Source organism: Lutra lutra, chromosome 11, assembly GCF_902655055.1.
Source record: "Lutra lutra chromosome 11, mLutLut1.2, whole genome shotgun sequence".
NCBI classification, from domain to species: Eukaryota; Metazoa; Chordata; class Mammalia; order Carnivora; family Mustelidae; genus Lutra; species Lutra lutra.
In genome coordinates this window covers 92694009-92709978 of record NC_062288.1, presented here as the reverse complement: position 1 = coordinate 92709978, position 15970 = coordinate 92694009, and the positions used below count along the sequence as shown (strand labels likewise).

General features: G+C 43.1%; 1 protein-coding gene across 1 annotated transcript in view; it reads left to right on the top strand.

Annotated features, from left to right (window-relative positions):
* Positions 1–15970, top strand: part of DGKI (diacylglycerol kinase iota) — a 447257-nt gene that overhangs the window by 231834 nt on the left and 199453 nt on the right. The window contains 2 exon segments of the mRNA XM_047695648.1: positions 7773–7855; positions 9926–9986. Of these exon segments, the coding sequence (XP_047551604.1) occupies positions 7773–7855; positions 9926–9986 (144 nt within the window).

Here is a 15970-nt window from a genome sequence, read left to right as displayed (position 1 = left end):
GCAGTGCGGGTTTTACAGTGAGTTATCTGGACAGCGGCTTTGTTACTGATGAGAGTTCAGGAAAGGGAAGCATTATACTGGAAAAGAAGTTGAGATGTGTTTGAGATACTGGAAGTGACCGTGAGGTATTCAAATAAAAATGCCTAGGTATTAGAGACTTAAGTGATTTGCTCTCATTTTATGCATTTTGGCTTATGAGACTACTTCTAGAATATTTGGGATTCTCAGAAGTATGGCTAACCACATCAAAATGAATATTGTATAACTTTCTATTTCTTTGTAAAATAGAGTTTTTACTAAGCCTAGCAAAGAGCATTGCTTCTGAGCACAGTGCAAAATGCTGAGAAAGTTTTAAATATATCCAGATACCTTTGTACAATGACAATCATTCAAAGTGATCTCCATCTTCAGTCTTAGAAAGGGACTGCGTGATTCCCAGTTGTAGTGAGTAGGGAAGGGTCGTGGTCATAGATGATCTAATTCCTCTGTTAGGGCCCACCTTTTCCTGTGCTGTGGCTGTCCTGTGCCCTTACCATTGCAGATGAGGGGAGATTCTGGGTGATGGGGAGTCAGAGGGTGAACTGTGAAAGTTTCTCACTCTTTGGCTCCCTTGAATCTTGTTTCCTCCATAATTTTGGCCTCCCCTGCCCCCCGAACCTTTGTTGTGATAAAGGATCAAAGGGTGATTCAGGACAGCCCTGAAAACAGGGCAAGTGAGCCCCAGGAAGGTGGCCCTGAGATTCTGCTTTTCTAGAAAAACCACACTGATTAGCAAGGGCTGACTAGAAGCACTTCCCTGCTGTTGTTGTTCAAACCTGTTTTTTGCCTTTTAATGCCTGATTTATTTTGCTTATCTCCTTGTAGATAGAAAGCACTCCCTCTTTAAAGCCGAGGCTTCGGGCACCTGGGTGGCTCAGTGGGTTAAGCCTCTGCTTTTGGCTCAGGTCATGATCAAGGCCCACATCGGGCTTTCTGCTCAGCAAGGAGCCTGCTTCCCGCTCTCTATACCTGCCTCTCTGCCTACTTGTGATCTCTCTCTCTGTCAAATAAATAAATAAAATCTTTTTAAAAAATTTTAAAAATAAATAAATAAAGCCAAGGCTTCAAACTTTTATTTAAACTTGCTTGGGCTTCTCTTAAGTAACTAACTAGACTCTGTCGCCATCATCTGGCAAGAAAAATCCCTACAGCTTTTCAGAAAGGCAGTATTTTGTGTGCGCGCAGAAATTTTCCTACACATTGCAGGAATACATTGAGACGAACACATTTGGGACTGCCTCAGTGTCCTTCTTAAACAACAATTTGTTTTAAACAGTTATTTCACAGTAATTCTCTCTGTTTTTCTGTCACTTAAGGTGGAGGGGATAGTGGGAGTTCTGAAAGTTTTAGAGGTTGGCGGCGCTGGTGCTGGGGGAACAGGAACTGGAACCAGGGACTACAAGGTCAACTTTGAATTTCTCCTCCTGTGGAAAAGATGTAATACCTGGGAGATAAAGTTTACACCCACGCAGTCCTCCCCTCTGTGTTTGAAAACCTGAGGACTCGAAAAATAGCCCCCTTCCCTTAGGTAACTTAACTTTCGCTCTAACTTCAGAACTTGGCGTTTCTCGTGATGTCCCTGACTCATTAGTATCTTTCTCCCTGAGTCTTATGTCGACACTCCTGACATCTTTCGATGTTTCCTGCTTTCCCACGATCTCTCCTGGAGGCTCCCGCTCAGGACTTCTTTTCCAGGGACTTAGGCTATGTGTTCCGGGTTAAGCAGGTGTTCTGCCCCCTAGAGTGATTCTGCCTTGTCAGTCCTGACACCTGGGGGGTCCGGACCCTGGCTTCTCACACCATTCAGCGTGAAGTCCCCGGGAGGAGGGGTGGCATGAGTTGCAATCGACTTCCAGGGGCCTTATCAGTAGGTGGCAAGAGGAAGGGAGTATCCATTTGTGGGCGCACTGAGTGCTCATGCTGAGTCCAGCCCCATCACATGGCCGGACCTATGTACTGTCACCCCAGGGCCACCCCTCCTCGATCAGGGGCAAGTCACCCAAGGTGGGAGAGGGAGACAAAAATCAGTAACTTCAAATGTTTGAGTCCCCAGACCTTTTTTTAAAAAAAGATTTTATTTATTTATTTGACAGAGACATCACAAGTAGGCAGCGGCAGAGAGAGAGGGGGAAGCAGGCTCCCTGCTGAGCAGAGAGCCAATGCGGGGTTCGATCCCAGGACCCTGGGATCATGACCCGAGCCGAAGGCAGAGGCTTAACCCACTGAGCCACCCAGGCATCCCAAGACTTTCTAAATTCTTGAGCAACCAACCTCAGTGATATTCTGTGATGTACAACCTGGGGATAAATCAAGAATCATGATGTCTGTATATAATTTTAGGCTCCTAATGCTTAGAACAGGCTAGGAAGAGGGCAGAAGGGTAGTCAGCAGACGGTTACACATGTCAAAGTCCATGCCCAAGATCTTGTCAAGCCAGCCTCAGCAGATGAAAATAAATCAACAAGACAATAAATCTTTTCCCCAGTTATAATACTGGTGGAAGTGTGGGGGCAGCTGTCTTACTCCACTCAGGCTGCTCTAACCGAATACTGGATACTAGATGGTTTAATAACAGGAATTTATTCCTTACAGTTCTGGGGGCTGGGAAGCCCACCATCAAGGCACCAGCACATATGGGAGCTGCTAAGGTTCCCCTTCCTGGTTCCCGGAGCGCCATCCTCTCCCTGTGTCCTCTTGCTGTGTGTCTTCACATGCCAGAAGCGATGAGGGAGCTCTTTGGCGTCCCTTTTATAAGGGCACTAATCCCATTCATGAGGGCTCCACTTCCCCCCAGGGCCCCATCTCCTTTGATAGGACGAGAGCCTGCCTGACTGTCTAGCTCCTTAGTTTCTAGCTGGACTGATACATGACAATGTCAGTCTGGCTCCCCTGATTACAACATTCCAATGACTCTCATTCCCTAGAAAACAGAGCCCAAGCTCCTTAGCCGTTTAACTGACAACTCACCCAGTTTTGTCTCCCACCAACACCTCCAGTTTCGTGTCCCACCCCTCCTGCCTCACAGTGCAGAAGGTCACGTCCCCACGGCATGTTGTGTGCCTCCCTCTTTCTCTTCACGTGTAAAGACATGGTTAACCTTACTCGTCTTTCAGGAAATAGTTCAGATATCTTATACAGGATGCCTTCATCTAATCCCCAGATGGGCACTCAGAGTACCTTCTCTGGCTTCCTACTTCTCGGTAGGCATCTCCGCCGAACCGTGAACCGTCTACAGCTGACACGTTTATTTTGGATTTGCCTCTTTCTGAGCTTCCTGAGTGTAAACGTGGGCACACAGTAGGAGCCTAACGTGTTTTTTAAGAAAATTAAGTATTCCTTTGGGGTTATTTGAAGCCAGTTTGAAATAATTCTTTCTTTATCTCTTCCTCCCACTAGCTTTTATCTTCCTTGGGACTTTCCTAGCAGCTTTTGCCGCGATCTGGCGAATCCCTCTGGGACATAAACCAAGGCTTGCTCAGTAACCCACCAGCATGTTTCAGGCTATGGAAGAGTTACAAGGCTTCGATGGAGACTGATAAGCCAGTGAAGCAAATTCATTCTTAATTGACTCTCCATACCCCCAAGCCATTATCGTATTTTCTTTAATGAATAATGCTAGAACTTCCTCTGTTTAATAATAGAGAGTAGAATCTTCCCTGTTTTGTCCATCCCTCTCTCTTCCCACGCAGTACTGTGTCTCGCACTTAGTAGGTGAATCGATGAATCCTGTTTACTTGCCTCTAGAACAATCTGCTTGTCTTCTGGGAAGTTGTTTTCTCTTCTCCCAACCTGTTCCCCAACCCCTGGAGCCAGAAAGGACCTAGAAGTCCTAGCCTCAGCAATCAGACAACAAAAAGAAATTAAAGGCATCCAAATCAGCAAAGAAAAAGTCAAACTATCAATCTTTGCAGATGATACGATACTATATGTGGAAAACCCAAAAGACTCGACTCCAAAACTGCTAGAACTCATACAGGAATTCAGTAAAGTGTCAGGATATAAAATCAATGCACAGAAAATCAGTTGCATTTCTTCACACCAACAACAGGCAGAAGAAAGAGAAATTAAGGAGCCAATCCCATTTATAATTGCACCTGAAACCGTAAGGGCCTATTCATCACTCCACAGGAATACCCAATCTCACAGTATCTTAACAAGCTCTATAGTCAGTGAGGTGACGTAGCTACAGCCGTGTGTATGAGAACCCCCCGGAGTGTGTTAGAATTAACACGCAACCTGTTTTTTTTTCCATTTAGAGAAAAGCAGAATACTGTTGCAGAAAAGCTGCAGCTTTTTTCAAGAATAAAACAAAATAAACAAACCAAAAATGCCAAGTAACCTAAACTTGAGGTTGACAAAGGCCCAAGGCTGAAAGTTCTAGCCCATGGACCCTGTGCCTCCTTTCCTGCTCACTAGCCAGAGGACCCTAACAGGAAAGCAATTGAAGACGCTGTGCTCAGCGTTCTTCAAACATTGTGTCTTTCTTTCCTCTTAAATCCTGATGAACTCTAAGCCAGTTTCATGTCCTTTATCTTTGTAATCCCAGGATTTAACATCTTGGTTTGCTCTTTGCATGCCCATAGAGGGAGTGAAAGCAAAGACGAAAGGCAGGTGTATGAAAGGGGGCACGGAGGGAGAAAGAGCAGGAAGAGACAAACCAGCACAATAGCCTCCAAAAAAAAAAAAAAAAAATGGAGCTTTTGGTTTTGGCATGTGGCCAGTGACAGATATGAGCATGTTTGGGACTCGTTAGTGAACGGCACTTCTGTAAATGTCTGAGTCCGCTTAATCCTGTCAGTGAGAAAGAAATGACTCTTTTCCTGGTGAGTTAGCATTTCTCAAGCCCTTCGATTCTATAAAATGAATTACCTAAGCCCTAAAGTAGCTCATCCTAGAGGTCACAGCAGAGCTGAGAGAACAGTCTTTCTTCAATGAGTCAGACCTTTATTTTTCTCCAGGCGACATGGTGGATTTAAAATAATGCAGTACTTTTCAGATCCTTGCCAGTTTTGCTATTGCTTATGTTTTAGAAAGACTACTTTTAAAAGAAATAATTCTATCACACTCACACCTGAATGTGACCTCTGATTGGGTTGTCGTGTGTGGTTTTGCACGTTATCCCTGCACAGCTGTTACCCCTGCACAGCTCTGAGGGTGTTCTTAAAACACGCTGAGGTGTCAGTGGGGCCTCCCAGAAATGGCACGGTGCAAAACTTGCCGGCCTGAATTCCCCTTCCTCTAAAGGATAAATGTAGACCGTTAGGTGTCACCATGAATACACACTTAAGCAAAACCAAAATGGTGTGGTCATTCCAACCTTTTAGAGAAATTTTAGTTTGAGAAAAACCGCCTCTCAATGACTTTTACTTCATTTTTTTTTAGAAGGAAGGTTTTATTTTTTTTTCTTAAGATTTTATTTATTTATTTGACAGATCACAAGTAGGCAGAGAGGCAGGCAGAGAGAGAGAGAGGAGGGGGGAGCAGGCTCCCCGCCGAGCAGAGAACCCAATACAGGGCTCGATCCCAGGACCCTGGGATCATGACCTGAGCCAAAGGCAGCGGCTTTAACCCACTGAGCCACCCAGGCATCCCCTTTTACTTTATTTTTGAAAGGTGTTCATTACATAGTATTGCAGGTGTCGTAGAAGCTGGAATTGAGACGAGCCCAAAAGTGGGCTCGTGGCCAGAAGTGGAAAGGAGTAATTAACATTAACCATTCCTATTCCTCTAGGGATTTAAAACTGAAAGACTAATTTTCGAGCAAATCAGTGGGAATTTTTTTTTTTTTTTTTAACTGGTCACTAAAATGTCTCTGGTCTACCAGTTAGGCGTCAAAGATTACTCGAGATAATCCCCAACTGACTTGATAGCAAGGCTTGGTATAGGAAGAGAGAAAACGACCCAGCCTTTAGTTAGTATTATGTGTCCAGCTCTGTGTCTGAATTTTATAGGAAGCAAAATATGTCACGTGGTGAAATTGAAGGATTAGTTGTAATAATTAAGGATAGAATGTTATTCCTAAATTTATAGCAAGCACATGATAAAGCAGAACTTCTAAATTATAGGTTTGGTTGAAATGTGGAACAAAAGACCTGCATTGGCCCCAGTAACAACCGGCCTAACAATGTGGTAATCACAAGCTACACTTTAGCCCGCACAACCTCAAGTGTAATTTACTGAATAGATTAACAAGAAGCAACAAAGAAAGGGACTAACCTTTACAAAGGCCTATTTTGTGCCACATGCTGGGTTAGATCCATAACTATTACTGATTCATTTAATTCTCATTATCCCCCTGGAAAGCAGATTTTGCCCTCCTATTTAATATGCTAGATTTCTGCAGGCTTTTAAGTGCTCACAATCACCTCATGAGAACACCCAAGTTATTACTGACTCAAATACCATGCTGTCCCAGAATGACTCTCGGATACAGCATAGTAGGTGTACAGACTTGGGAATATTTTAAGGGAGAGCACGCAGGATAGCTAATAAAGGAACTGTAATTATAAGCGACACGCACTGCCCCGCTGATCAAATGCTATTTGCTGTGGCTGATAATGCCCTAAAATGGGGCACCCTACGCAGTCTTAAAGCTCTTTTGATGCCGCTTAATGAAACGATCCTTCTTCATTTCTTCTCTGCTCAGTTCACTGTTAAGAAATGATCTCCAGAACTGCCTTGTGTTTTCCGTGACGATCACTTCTACAAATGCCAATTATAAATCACTTAAAACATTCCAAAAATGTTCATGTGAGAACTGTTTGACTTAGAGACATGGAAATTGAAACAAAGTCAAAGTAAGTCAAAGTAAGCTGTAACTAGGAAAGTCACATGTGTCTATCCTAAATAATGAGGAGCCTGTAAGACTTTGGCTTCAGTGGGCGCCTGGGTGGCTCAGTGGGTTGAGCCTCTGCCTTCTGCTCGGGTCATGGTCTCAGGGTCCTGGGATCGAGCCCCACGTCAGGCTCTCTGCTCAGCAGGGAGCCTGTTTCCTCCTCTCTCTCTGCCTGCCTCTGCCTACTTGTGATCTCTGTCTGTCAAATAAATAAACAAAATCTTAAAAACAAAAAAGAGAAAGACTGACTTCAGTTAAGAGAAGTTATTTCAGTAAAATCATACTTAGCTCATCCTGTCTATATTCATGTTATACAAAGATCAAAGTAGTCTTCACAATGAAGTAAAAATTCATGTTAAATGACATGGACTGACTAATAAGTTGCCTACATGGGTTTTGATGTCAAGTGATGGGAAAACCAGTAGTTACTATTCAGTAAGCACTTAATTGCATGCCACACACTGTGACCACTGTGCTCCTCAAAACATGACTGCATTTAATCCTTGCGACAAGTCTGTGAAAGAGGTATTCTTATCTCCACATTAAAGAGAAGGAGGTTGGGCTCACTGAAATTGGAGAACTTGGCCAGAGTTAACGCAGTTGGACAAAAGCCCCATCTGGACATTCAACCTGTGTATCAATGGCCAAAGCCCATGATTTTAACTACTACTTCATGCTGTTTATAATTAGGTGATATTTTACTTATTTTTTTTTCATGAATATATAACGTATTATTTGTTTCAGGGGCACAGGTCTGTGAACCATCAGTCTTAACACTATTCATAGCAATCAGGTGATATTTTAGAGAAGAACATTTTTTTAATTTTTTTAAATGAGCAGCAAATATTTGGAAATCTCTTCTTATTGTCTTAATTTTTTTTTTTTTTTTTTCTGACAGGGAACCAAAGTCCTGCAGATGTTCATGTGGTACCTGAATCCACGGCAGGTGTTTGATCTTTCTCAGGAGGGGCCCAAAGATGCGTAAGTCTGGAAACAGCCCACCATGGTCTGTACCAGTTTGGGCAAGCGAGAAGGGCTTCTGCTGTGAAGTCAGGCTTCCTTATTAGATTACCTTGTGAAATATTTGCTGACCATCCCTCATTGACTTTCTCAACTGTGGTCACCTCCCTTAAGCCTTCGTCTGATGTTTCCCCTCCTACTCTTCTTTGGGCTAAGTCCCTTCCAGACCAGCTACACAGTTGTTATCTCAGGACATCCTTCAAGTGTGCTTGTGTCTCATGGGCAAGCAACTGTCGATAATTTACAAGTGTGCACTGAGGAAGGATCTGTCATTTTTCTACTTACTCATGCTCAGCTTGGGGAAGTACATCAGTGAGACTGTAAGTGGATCTTTGGAGAGTGGCCATATTTATTTATGAATATGTTCATGTATTTGAATGAGAGGTGATGTGTGTGCGCCTATGTCCACTGGAGACAGATTGATTGATTATGCCTATGGATTCCACACCAGGCCAGGAAGACATTTTAATTTCTGCTCAATCCCTTTTTCTGAACTTCTGAACTTCAGAAGTTTCATTCTGTTTTTGTTAGGAGTATTGAAAATCAAGTTTAGACCTAGGTGACATGTATCCTGTATCTTCCCTTTGGTGGCGGTAGTGCTGTAGATGTTGGGAAAGAGCAGGACTGTTTCTGCTACTGTCCATTCCCATTTTAAAACCCATGTATTGAGATAGTTTGGATGTCATCAGATAAACATTAGAGCTTAAGCGATACTAATTATTTTTAAGAATTTATTTATTTATTTGACAGAGAGCGAGATCACAAGTAGGCAGAGAGGCAGGCAGAGAGAGAGGAGGAAGCAGGCTCCCCGCTGAGCAGAGAGCCTGATGTGGGGCTCGATCCCAGGACCCTGAGATCATGACCTGAGCTGAAGGCAGAGGCTTTAACCCACTGAGCCACCCAGGCGCCCAATACTAATTATTTTTAAATAAATAACAATACCAGAGGCAAAGTAACCAGTTCAGATAATTTCTAGAGAAATAATATTCCTGTATTAAATGGACAAATCATATATTTGAAGCATTCAGGAGAACATTAAATATAAAAATTAATTTCTGCCGTCATTCTTTTAATCTATGAACTTTTTCACCACTAGAGTTCACTATAAACCTTCTGTATTTTTTTTTTCTGTATTTGGATGGACTAAGGCAAAGCTGCTACCCTGGCTTTAGTCCTTTTGGATGCTTTTCTTAAAATCTTATCACTCCGGCTAGACTTTAGGCAGAGCCTTCATAGGTCATTCCTAAAGAATGTGGCCAGATAGGACATGTTTCCAGAAAGAAAAAAAAAAAAAAAAAACAACTTGATTTTGAAGATGGTGTATTTTAGAACAGTGGCACTGACAGCTTCACTTAAGGAAATGTTTTAGCAGGGGTGCTATAATTGTGTTTTCTCAAGAGCCAACATGAAATATGATCTAATTTTAAACAAATTTTAAATGAAGAAAAACCAGTAAGTCTTCCCTCTTTGGGCTGAAGAGTATAAATTTGGCATGAGTGTTGGTGAATGAGTGGAGAGGGAGCTAGAATTGTAGGTGTGGCGGTAATGCTGCAGGCGTCCTCCTGCCATCCTGTCTCTCAGAAGAGGTTTCCTGGGATTAAGAGTGGAAAGTATAACTTTGAAAAGCAAATCCAGGAAAAGCTGACAAAAAATAAGGAGGAGACACATAATGACTCCTGACTACTGATTAAGGAGGATTTTCTTTGAGAAAGGAGGAAGGGGTATGATGGGAAAAGAAAAGGAAGTCGAAACTAATTAGGAAAATCATATGAGTGAATACATTAGTAGGGATTATGAGAGATAAAACTCTGGGACACCTGAAATCCCATTCCAGTGTCGGCCATTTAAAAATGATTTTTGCTACCAACCGCTGATCCCTTTGTTGGGACCCATGCCCATAATGACATTATTATCCTCCTAATTATGCCTTTTCTCCAGGGGACGTCCCCTCATCCTCTTTTGCCCTGTGTTTTCTTTGCAATGGCCAGTGATGAGCTCTTTTATTTATTTCATGTTCTTTTTCCTCTACAGGCTTGAGTTGTATAGGAAAGTACCAAATCTGCGAATTCTGGCGTGTGGTGGGGATGGAACGGTAGGTCCTCAAAATAGAATCAAGCTCTCTCACTTGTTTCCTCTTTCTTTTGCTTTCTTTGTGACAGTTCTCTTTGTTCTTTCCTACCACACCTCTTTCCAGTTCCCTAAGACCTAGGTCTCTGTCATGGGAATCATGGCCCATAAAGTGTTAGAAGGGATGTGGTTATTGTCTATGGATTCATACTTGGTCTTCCTAAATTGTGTCTTATTCTCTCAGCTACATTGTATCCTTTCCTGTTCTACAAGGTAAGGATGTGGCCAGATCATTACAATGAAGGTTATAGATGACTGAATTCTTCACTTAAAAAAACTACTTATTTCCTTTGGTTCTTAATCATCGGTCACAATCATTAAGGAGAAGTACGTGGACAAAATTACTGCATTTGTTCCTTTTTTTTTTTTAAGATTTTATTTATTTATTTGACAGAGATCACAAGTGGGCAAGAGAGGCTGCAGAGAGAGAGAAAGAGAGGGGGAAGCAGGCTCCCTGCTGAGCAGAGAGCCCCGACGTGGGGCCCAATCCCAGGACCCTGGGACCATGACCTGAGCCGAAGGCAGAGGCTTTAACCCACTGAGCCACCCAGGCGCCCCTGCATTTGTTTTTTTATGAGTAGAGATAAAACTTAGAATACTGACATTGGTTTGCCTTAAAGATCATCTCCTCTGTATTCATTTTTTTTTTAAGATTTTTTTTTTTTATTTGACAGATAGAAAGAGAGATCACAAGTAGGCAGAGAGGCAGGCAGAGAGAGGGGGAAGCAGGCTTTACCGCTGAGCAGAGAGCCCGATGCGGGGCTCCATCCCAGGACCCTGAGATCATGACCTGAGCCGAAGGCAGCGGCTTAACCCACTGAGCCACCCAGGTGCCCCTGTATTCATTTTTTTGAAGAAAAAGTGGAATTGGGCTGAAGTTTAATATTATGGGTACATTTCCCTCTATTTGTCTTAGTTGTTTCTCCATCTGCCCTCCACTTGCCGGCGCATCAGCAAAGGGAAAGAGCTGACAACCGCAACGTTGAGCCTCGGCTGCCCGCTATCTCTTTCTTCTGTATTTGGAGTTTGCTCTCAGAGGATCTGGAATTTGATTATGAAATACCTTTGGCTTTTCTCTACTCTCCCTAATTAGAATGTTCTAGTCTCAAAGGTAGCAACAAAATCTTTTAACTCTCTCTCATAGCACTTAATGCCACATTGGATACACATTATATACCAAAAAATACAACTGGAAAAAAACAGAACAGAGTTTCTACAGGTCCCTTAAGCTACTCACTGAAGATGAAAACATTTTTTTAGTTGCAAAAATAGTGTTTACTGTTTGTAAAGATTCACAATACACGTTATTAGCTCATAAAAGTCATTATAAAATCTTACAGCTGAGAAGCCGAACCCAGTTCACTATATTTAACCCATTGTCTTCCAAAACTTTTAGACCATGGAACTTTTTCTGCCACAATACCAATTAAAGTTCTATCATTTGTAGGTTGTCGGGAGATACACTAAGGGATAGGCTGGTTTCAAATTTTCCCAACTTTTTTTAGTAGAACTATATCCAAAAAAAATCCTCTGGGGATATATATATATATTTGGTATATAGTATGTGTGTGTGTGTCTATATATATGTATATATTTGTATGTATATGTAAATATATTAAATATGTATTCGTATATTGCATTTAACATACATACCCACACACAGTGTTCTTAGCTCAGCTGTCCCCAGATTCATTGTCTTAAAATACAAACTTATTTAAGTGACCCTTTACTACAGTTCTTTTCCTTATTTTAGAATCTCCTTATCTTTCTGTATGACTTCAGTATTTGCTCCCATCTTTTCTCCTTTAAATCTCAATGACCGCAGCAGAGAAGTTGAGGCTCTGCCTGCCGTCCTGAATTCAGAGTTCTTACCCTTTCTCCACCCTAGTGACCATGACCTCAAACCCACATCCATTTCCCATTCCTTCTCTACAATTTGGGCCCCACCAATGATTGAGTGCCACCCCTTGCAAATTTCTCCCACCCTGCTGGAGCCTCCTGGCAGGTCGCTCTCACATCTCCTTTCTTCTTCCTTTCCTCTGCTCAGCGGGTATGTGTAGGACACACGTTCTAGGTTATGTGGTTTTGAGGCATTCTATGCAACTAGAGAAGTGTTTGAAAACCTGGAGCTTTAAAGCCTAAAGGACAAAAGAGAGCCAAGTCTGGATACTTGCAACACAGCTGCAATTAAGGAGTCCAGGCTAGAGTTCCAAAGGAGAATGAAAAGATCGAAGTAGAAAGGACTAGTCTATTCTGTCAAGAAAAAAAAACAAAAACAAAATACAGAGGAGTTTCAGGAAAGAGGCCGTGGTTATATCCTGAAGGAGAGACTGGAGAATTATCATCGATTTTGGAACCAGGGAGGTAACTAGTGGTTTTCAAGAAAACCATCTCAATAGCGTGTCTGGGACAAAACCCAGAATGACAAGCAAGTGAGACTTGGTAGATTGTTAATGAATCCTAAAGACCAGACCCAATTACAGTGTTGGATATCTGTGAGTACGCCCTGGTGCCATTAATAACACCTTTTTGACATGAAGACTCCCTCGTTCTCCTACTTAGCCTGTCTTTTCTATCTTCCTTTCTTTAAATATACCATAATTAAGAGGTACTCCGCAAGGCTAGATATTACTCTTCTTTTATGTTCTAGGTAGTTTTTCCTCTTAGGGACCATATTGATGTTCCTGGCTTCCGTTTCCACCTCCTTCCACATACCTCACAAATGCACTAGACATTTCTACTCAGGTCCCTTGCAACAGGCATGCCCCAAAGAAAAGTAGCAGATTTACCCAAGGGTCAGTGCCTACTTTTGTACTAATTATTTTCTCAACGGTAATCTGTGTAGTTTAATCACTCAGAATCAAGACTTGGCTTATCTTGTACCTTATATGCAACAAGGTTTTATTTCTTTACTTGGCTAAAATAGATGTGTTGTGGAAGAGGCCTGGAGTTTATGAAATATTTTCCTAGATAAGTGATTGACATTTTTAATCTGATTCATTTAGAATATGAAACTTTTAATTTTGAGTAGGAGCAGAGTTTCTGTAAAGGCGAGGCCTCCTGATGGATTTATGAAGAAAGCTTTATGGCTTGAGGCAAGTGAAGAACAGTTCCTGAGAGTATCAGGCATATGTGTGACATAAGGCATCCATCCAGCCTTTACTCGGTGAGCGTATCAGTCACCTTGGAAGCTGTCAGAATTCTGTCAGCACAGTGACAGGGACCCAGGGAGATTCAGGAATGGAATTTTTTTTTTTTTTGACTGATTAAGAGGAGGCTGTATTAACTCTTAACTGCATTAGTTTGTGCACAAATTATTATTTCATGTATAGATGTCTTGTGTTAATTTGGAAACAAGTTCTTGGCTCCGCTGCTGGTTTGTGTCACTCTGCTTCCTTGCACTTTTAAAAAAAAATTTTTTTTAAAGATTTTATATATTTATTTGACAGAGAGAGATCACAAGTAGGCAGAGCAGCAGGCAGAGAGAGAGAGGAGGAAGCACGCTCCCTGCTGAGCAGAGAGCCCGATGTGGGGCTCGATCCCAGGACCCTGAGATCATGACCTGAGCCAAAGGCAGAGGCTTTAACCCACTGAGCCACCCAGGCGTCCCCTCCTTGGACTATTAGATAACCCATCTCCCAGCTCTGCTCTTGTCAGCAGAAGAGCTGGTTGGGTGCCTATGTTTTGTGACTTCCAACAAGAAACAAGGTTTCTTACCCTTCTTTGAGACCTTATAGGTCTGCAAAGGGATACGCCAGGGTCCCTAAGGGTCTTCATAGTCACAGCATTGTAATAGTATAGACCGTTGTTCTTCAAGAGAACAACGATACAAACCGCATTTTCAAGTTTTCTAGAAGCCACTTCAAGTCAGAAGCAGGGGACATTAATTTTATAATACATTTTTTTGAACCTGAGATATCCACAAGATTGTCATTTCAACATGCAATCATGGAAAAATCACTAATGAGATAGTTTCTGTTCAATGCGTGCGGTCTTCAAAATGCAGCATATATTTCTCCCAGCATCTCCAGTTTGTATCAGACACATTCCAGTGCTCAGTTGCCACATGTGGTCAGCGGAGGCTGCAGTGGACAGTGCAGGTGTGACCTCTTTGGAACTGGTTAGCACAGCCCCAGGACGGCCACACGGTTGCAGTTAGTGGATGCGCTTGTCTCACCTTGGATCTCTAGGCTGGAAGGAAACTCCCCTAACTCAAGAATGATCTCAGACTTTCGTGTTTATAAACGAGTTGCTTTTTGGTCATGCGGCAGTTGTATATTCTTTCCCATCCTTGGCCACATCTCTACCTTCCAGCTCCACATAGCTGTCACTCTGCTTAAATATTGGAGGGCATGTGGACCAAGACCCCAGAGGCACACATACCCTCCCCTCCCGGTGTGATGCGATCCCTGCCTATCTGGCTCCTGACCTTGGTAACGGGGCTGGATCTGCTGGCCCGCCCTTGACCATGTGAACGTCTTTCCAAAGGCCTGGAATTAAACTATGGGGCCATCCACTGCGTGCTTATTTCTTGATCGCTTGTCTTCCCTAGATGAGGATACACCCCAAACATTAGGCTCCTCCGAGCCCTGACATACTGCAGCCGCAGCAGGGAAGAAAGTGTATTTCCCTTGAACTGACTGTGGCAAGCCCACCATTCTGAGCCCCTTTTCCTCCCAAAGCCTCAGTTTATCTCTCTCTCTCCACCCGCCTCCCCATCTCTCTCCCCTTCTATCTTGATTTCTTTAGGGCTGACTTTAAAAAACATTTAACACAGGCGTACTTGTAAGCTATGAAGTACAAACATAAAATATCAAAAGGAAGACTCGTGGTGTACACATCTGAAAGAGCCATTTGAACTTACGTGCTTCCCTGATGGTCTTTCAGTTCAGAAATGTTGGCCTTGTTTCCTTTTGATCTCTCACTATGTCCATCTTCACTTTTTGCCAGCCTAGAAGACAATGCAATGTGTACCTGGTCTGGTCAAAGAAAGTGCCGATTCACTGTTCTCCCAGCCCCTCAGCCGCCGCTAATGTTAGTACATCGCAGAAGGACCATGGTGCTCAGCATGAGCCGGGCCCACACTGGGTGACGGCTAGGGTACCCCACGCACAGGGAGTGGCTGCACTCCCCAGCTGCGGGCAGCCCTCACCGCCGGCTGCTCTGCTCAGGGACAAAGCCCAGGAGCCTGACCTTCCATATGGGCAGCCCTGCCCTTCCTGATACAAAGGCAGGACAGAACATTGCAAACTGGGAAAAGATTTCACCCAATCTGGATCGTTTTCTTCAGTTGTGGTGGGAAATATGCCAAGTGCTATGTTTTGCGATTAATTACATCTAACTGAAGGGGTCCGGGATGACTGGTGGAGACAAGTTGGGGAAAGCCTAACAAACAATCCTGGCCATGCACCTGAAGCCCAGATTCCCCGAAAGTGCGGTTCCGGGTAAGGGAGAGGCTGTGGTAACAGCCTTGTCCCTGAAGATCTTTTTTTTTTTTTTTTTTTTTTTTAAAGATTTTTTTTTTTATTTGACAGATAGAGATCACAAGTAGGCAGCGAGGCAGGCAGAGAGAGAGAGGAGGAAGCGGGCTCCCTGCCGAGCAGAGAGCCCGATGCAGGGCTCGATCCCAGGACCCTGGAATCATGACCTGAGCTGAAGGCAGAGGCTTTAACCCACTGAGCCACCCAGGCGCCCCCCTGAAGATCTTTTATAGTTTGGCTTTTTAAGGACAGATATAGATTATTAAGATCTGTCTCCTGCTATTGTGGTTTTTTTTACATTCTCTCTCTCTCTCTGTAACACTTTTCTGCTTTAGCACAACTTGGGTTTTCTGCGTTGGATAGTCTCTGGAAAACTTTGTGATTGATGGCGGTCAGAGGTAGCATTGATTTGTGACCCTGAGGTTCAGTTTTAAGTGGAGAGACAGAAAGAGGGCATTTTACTTCTGGG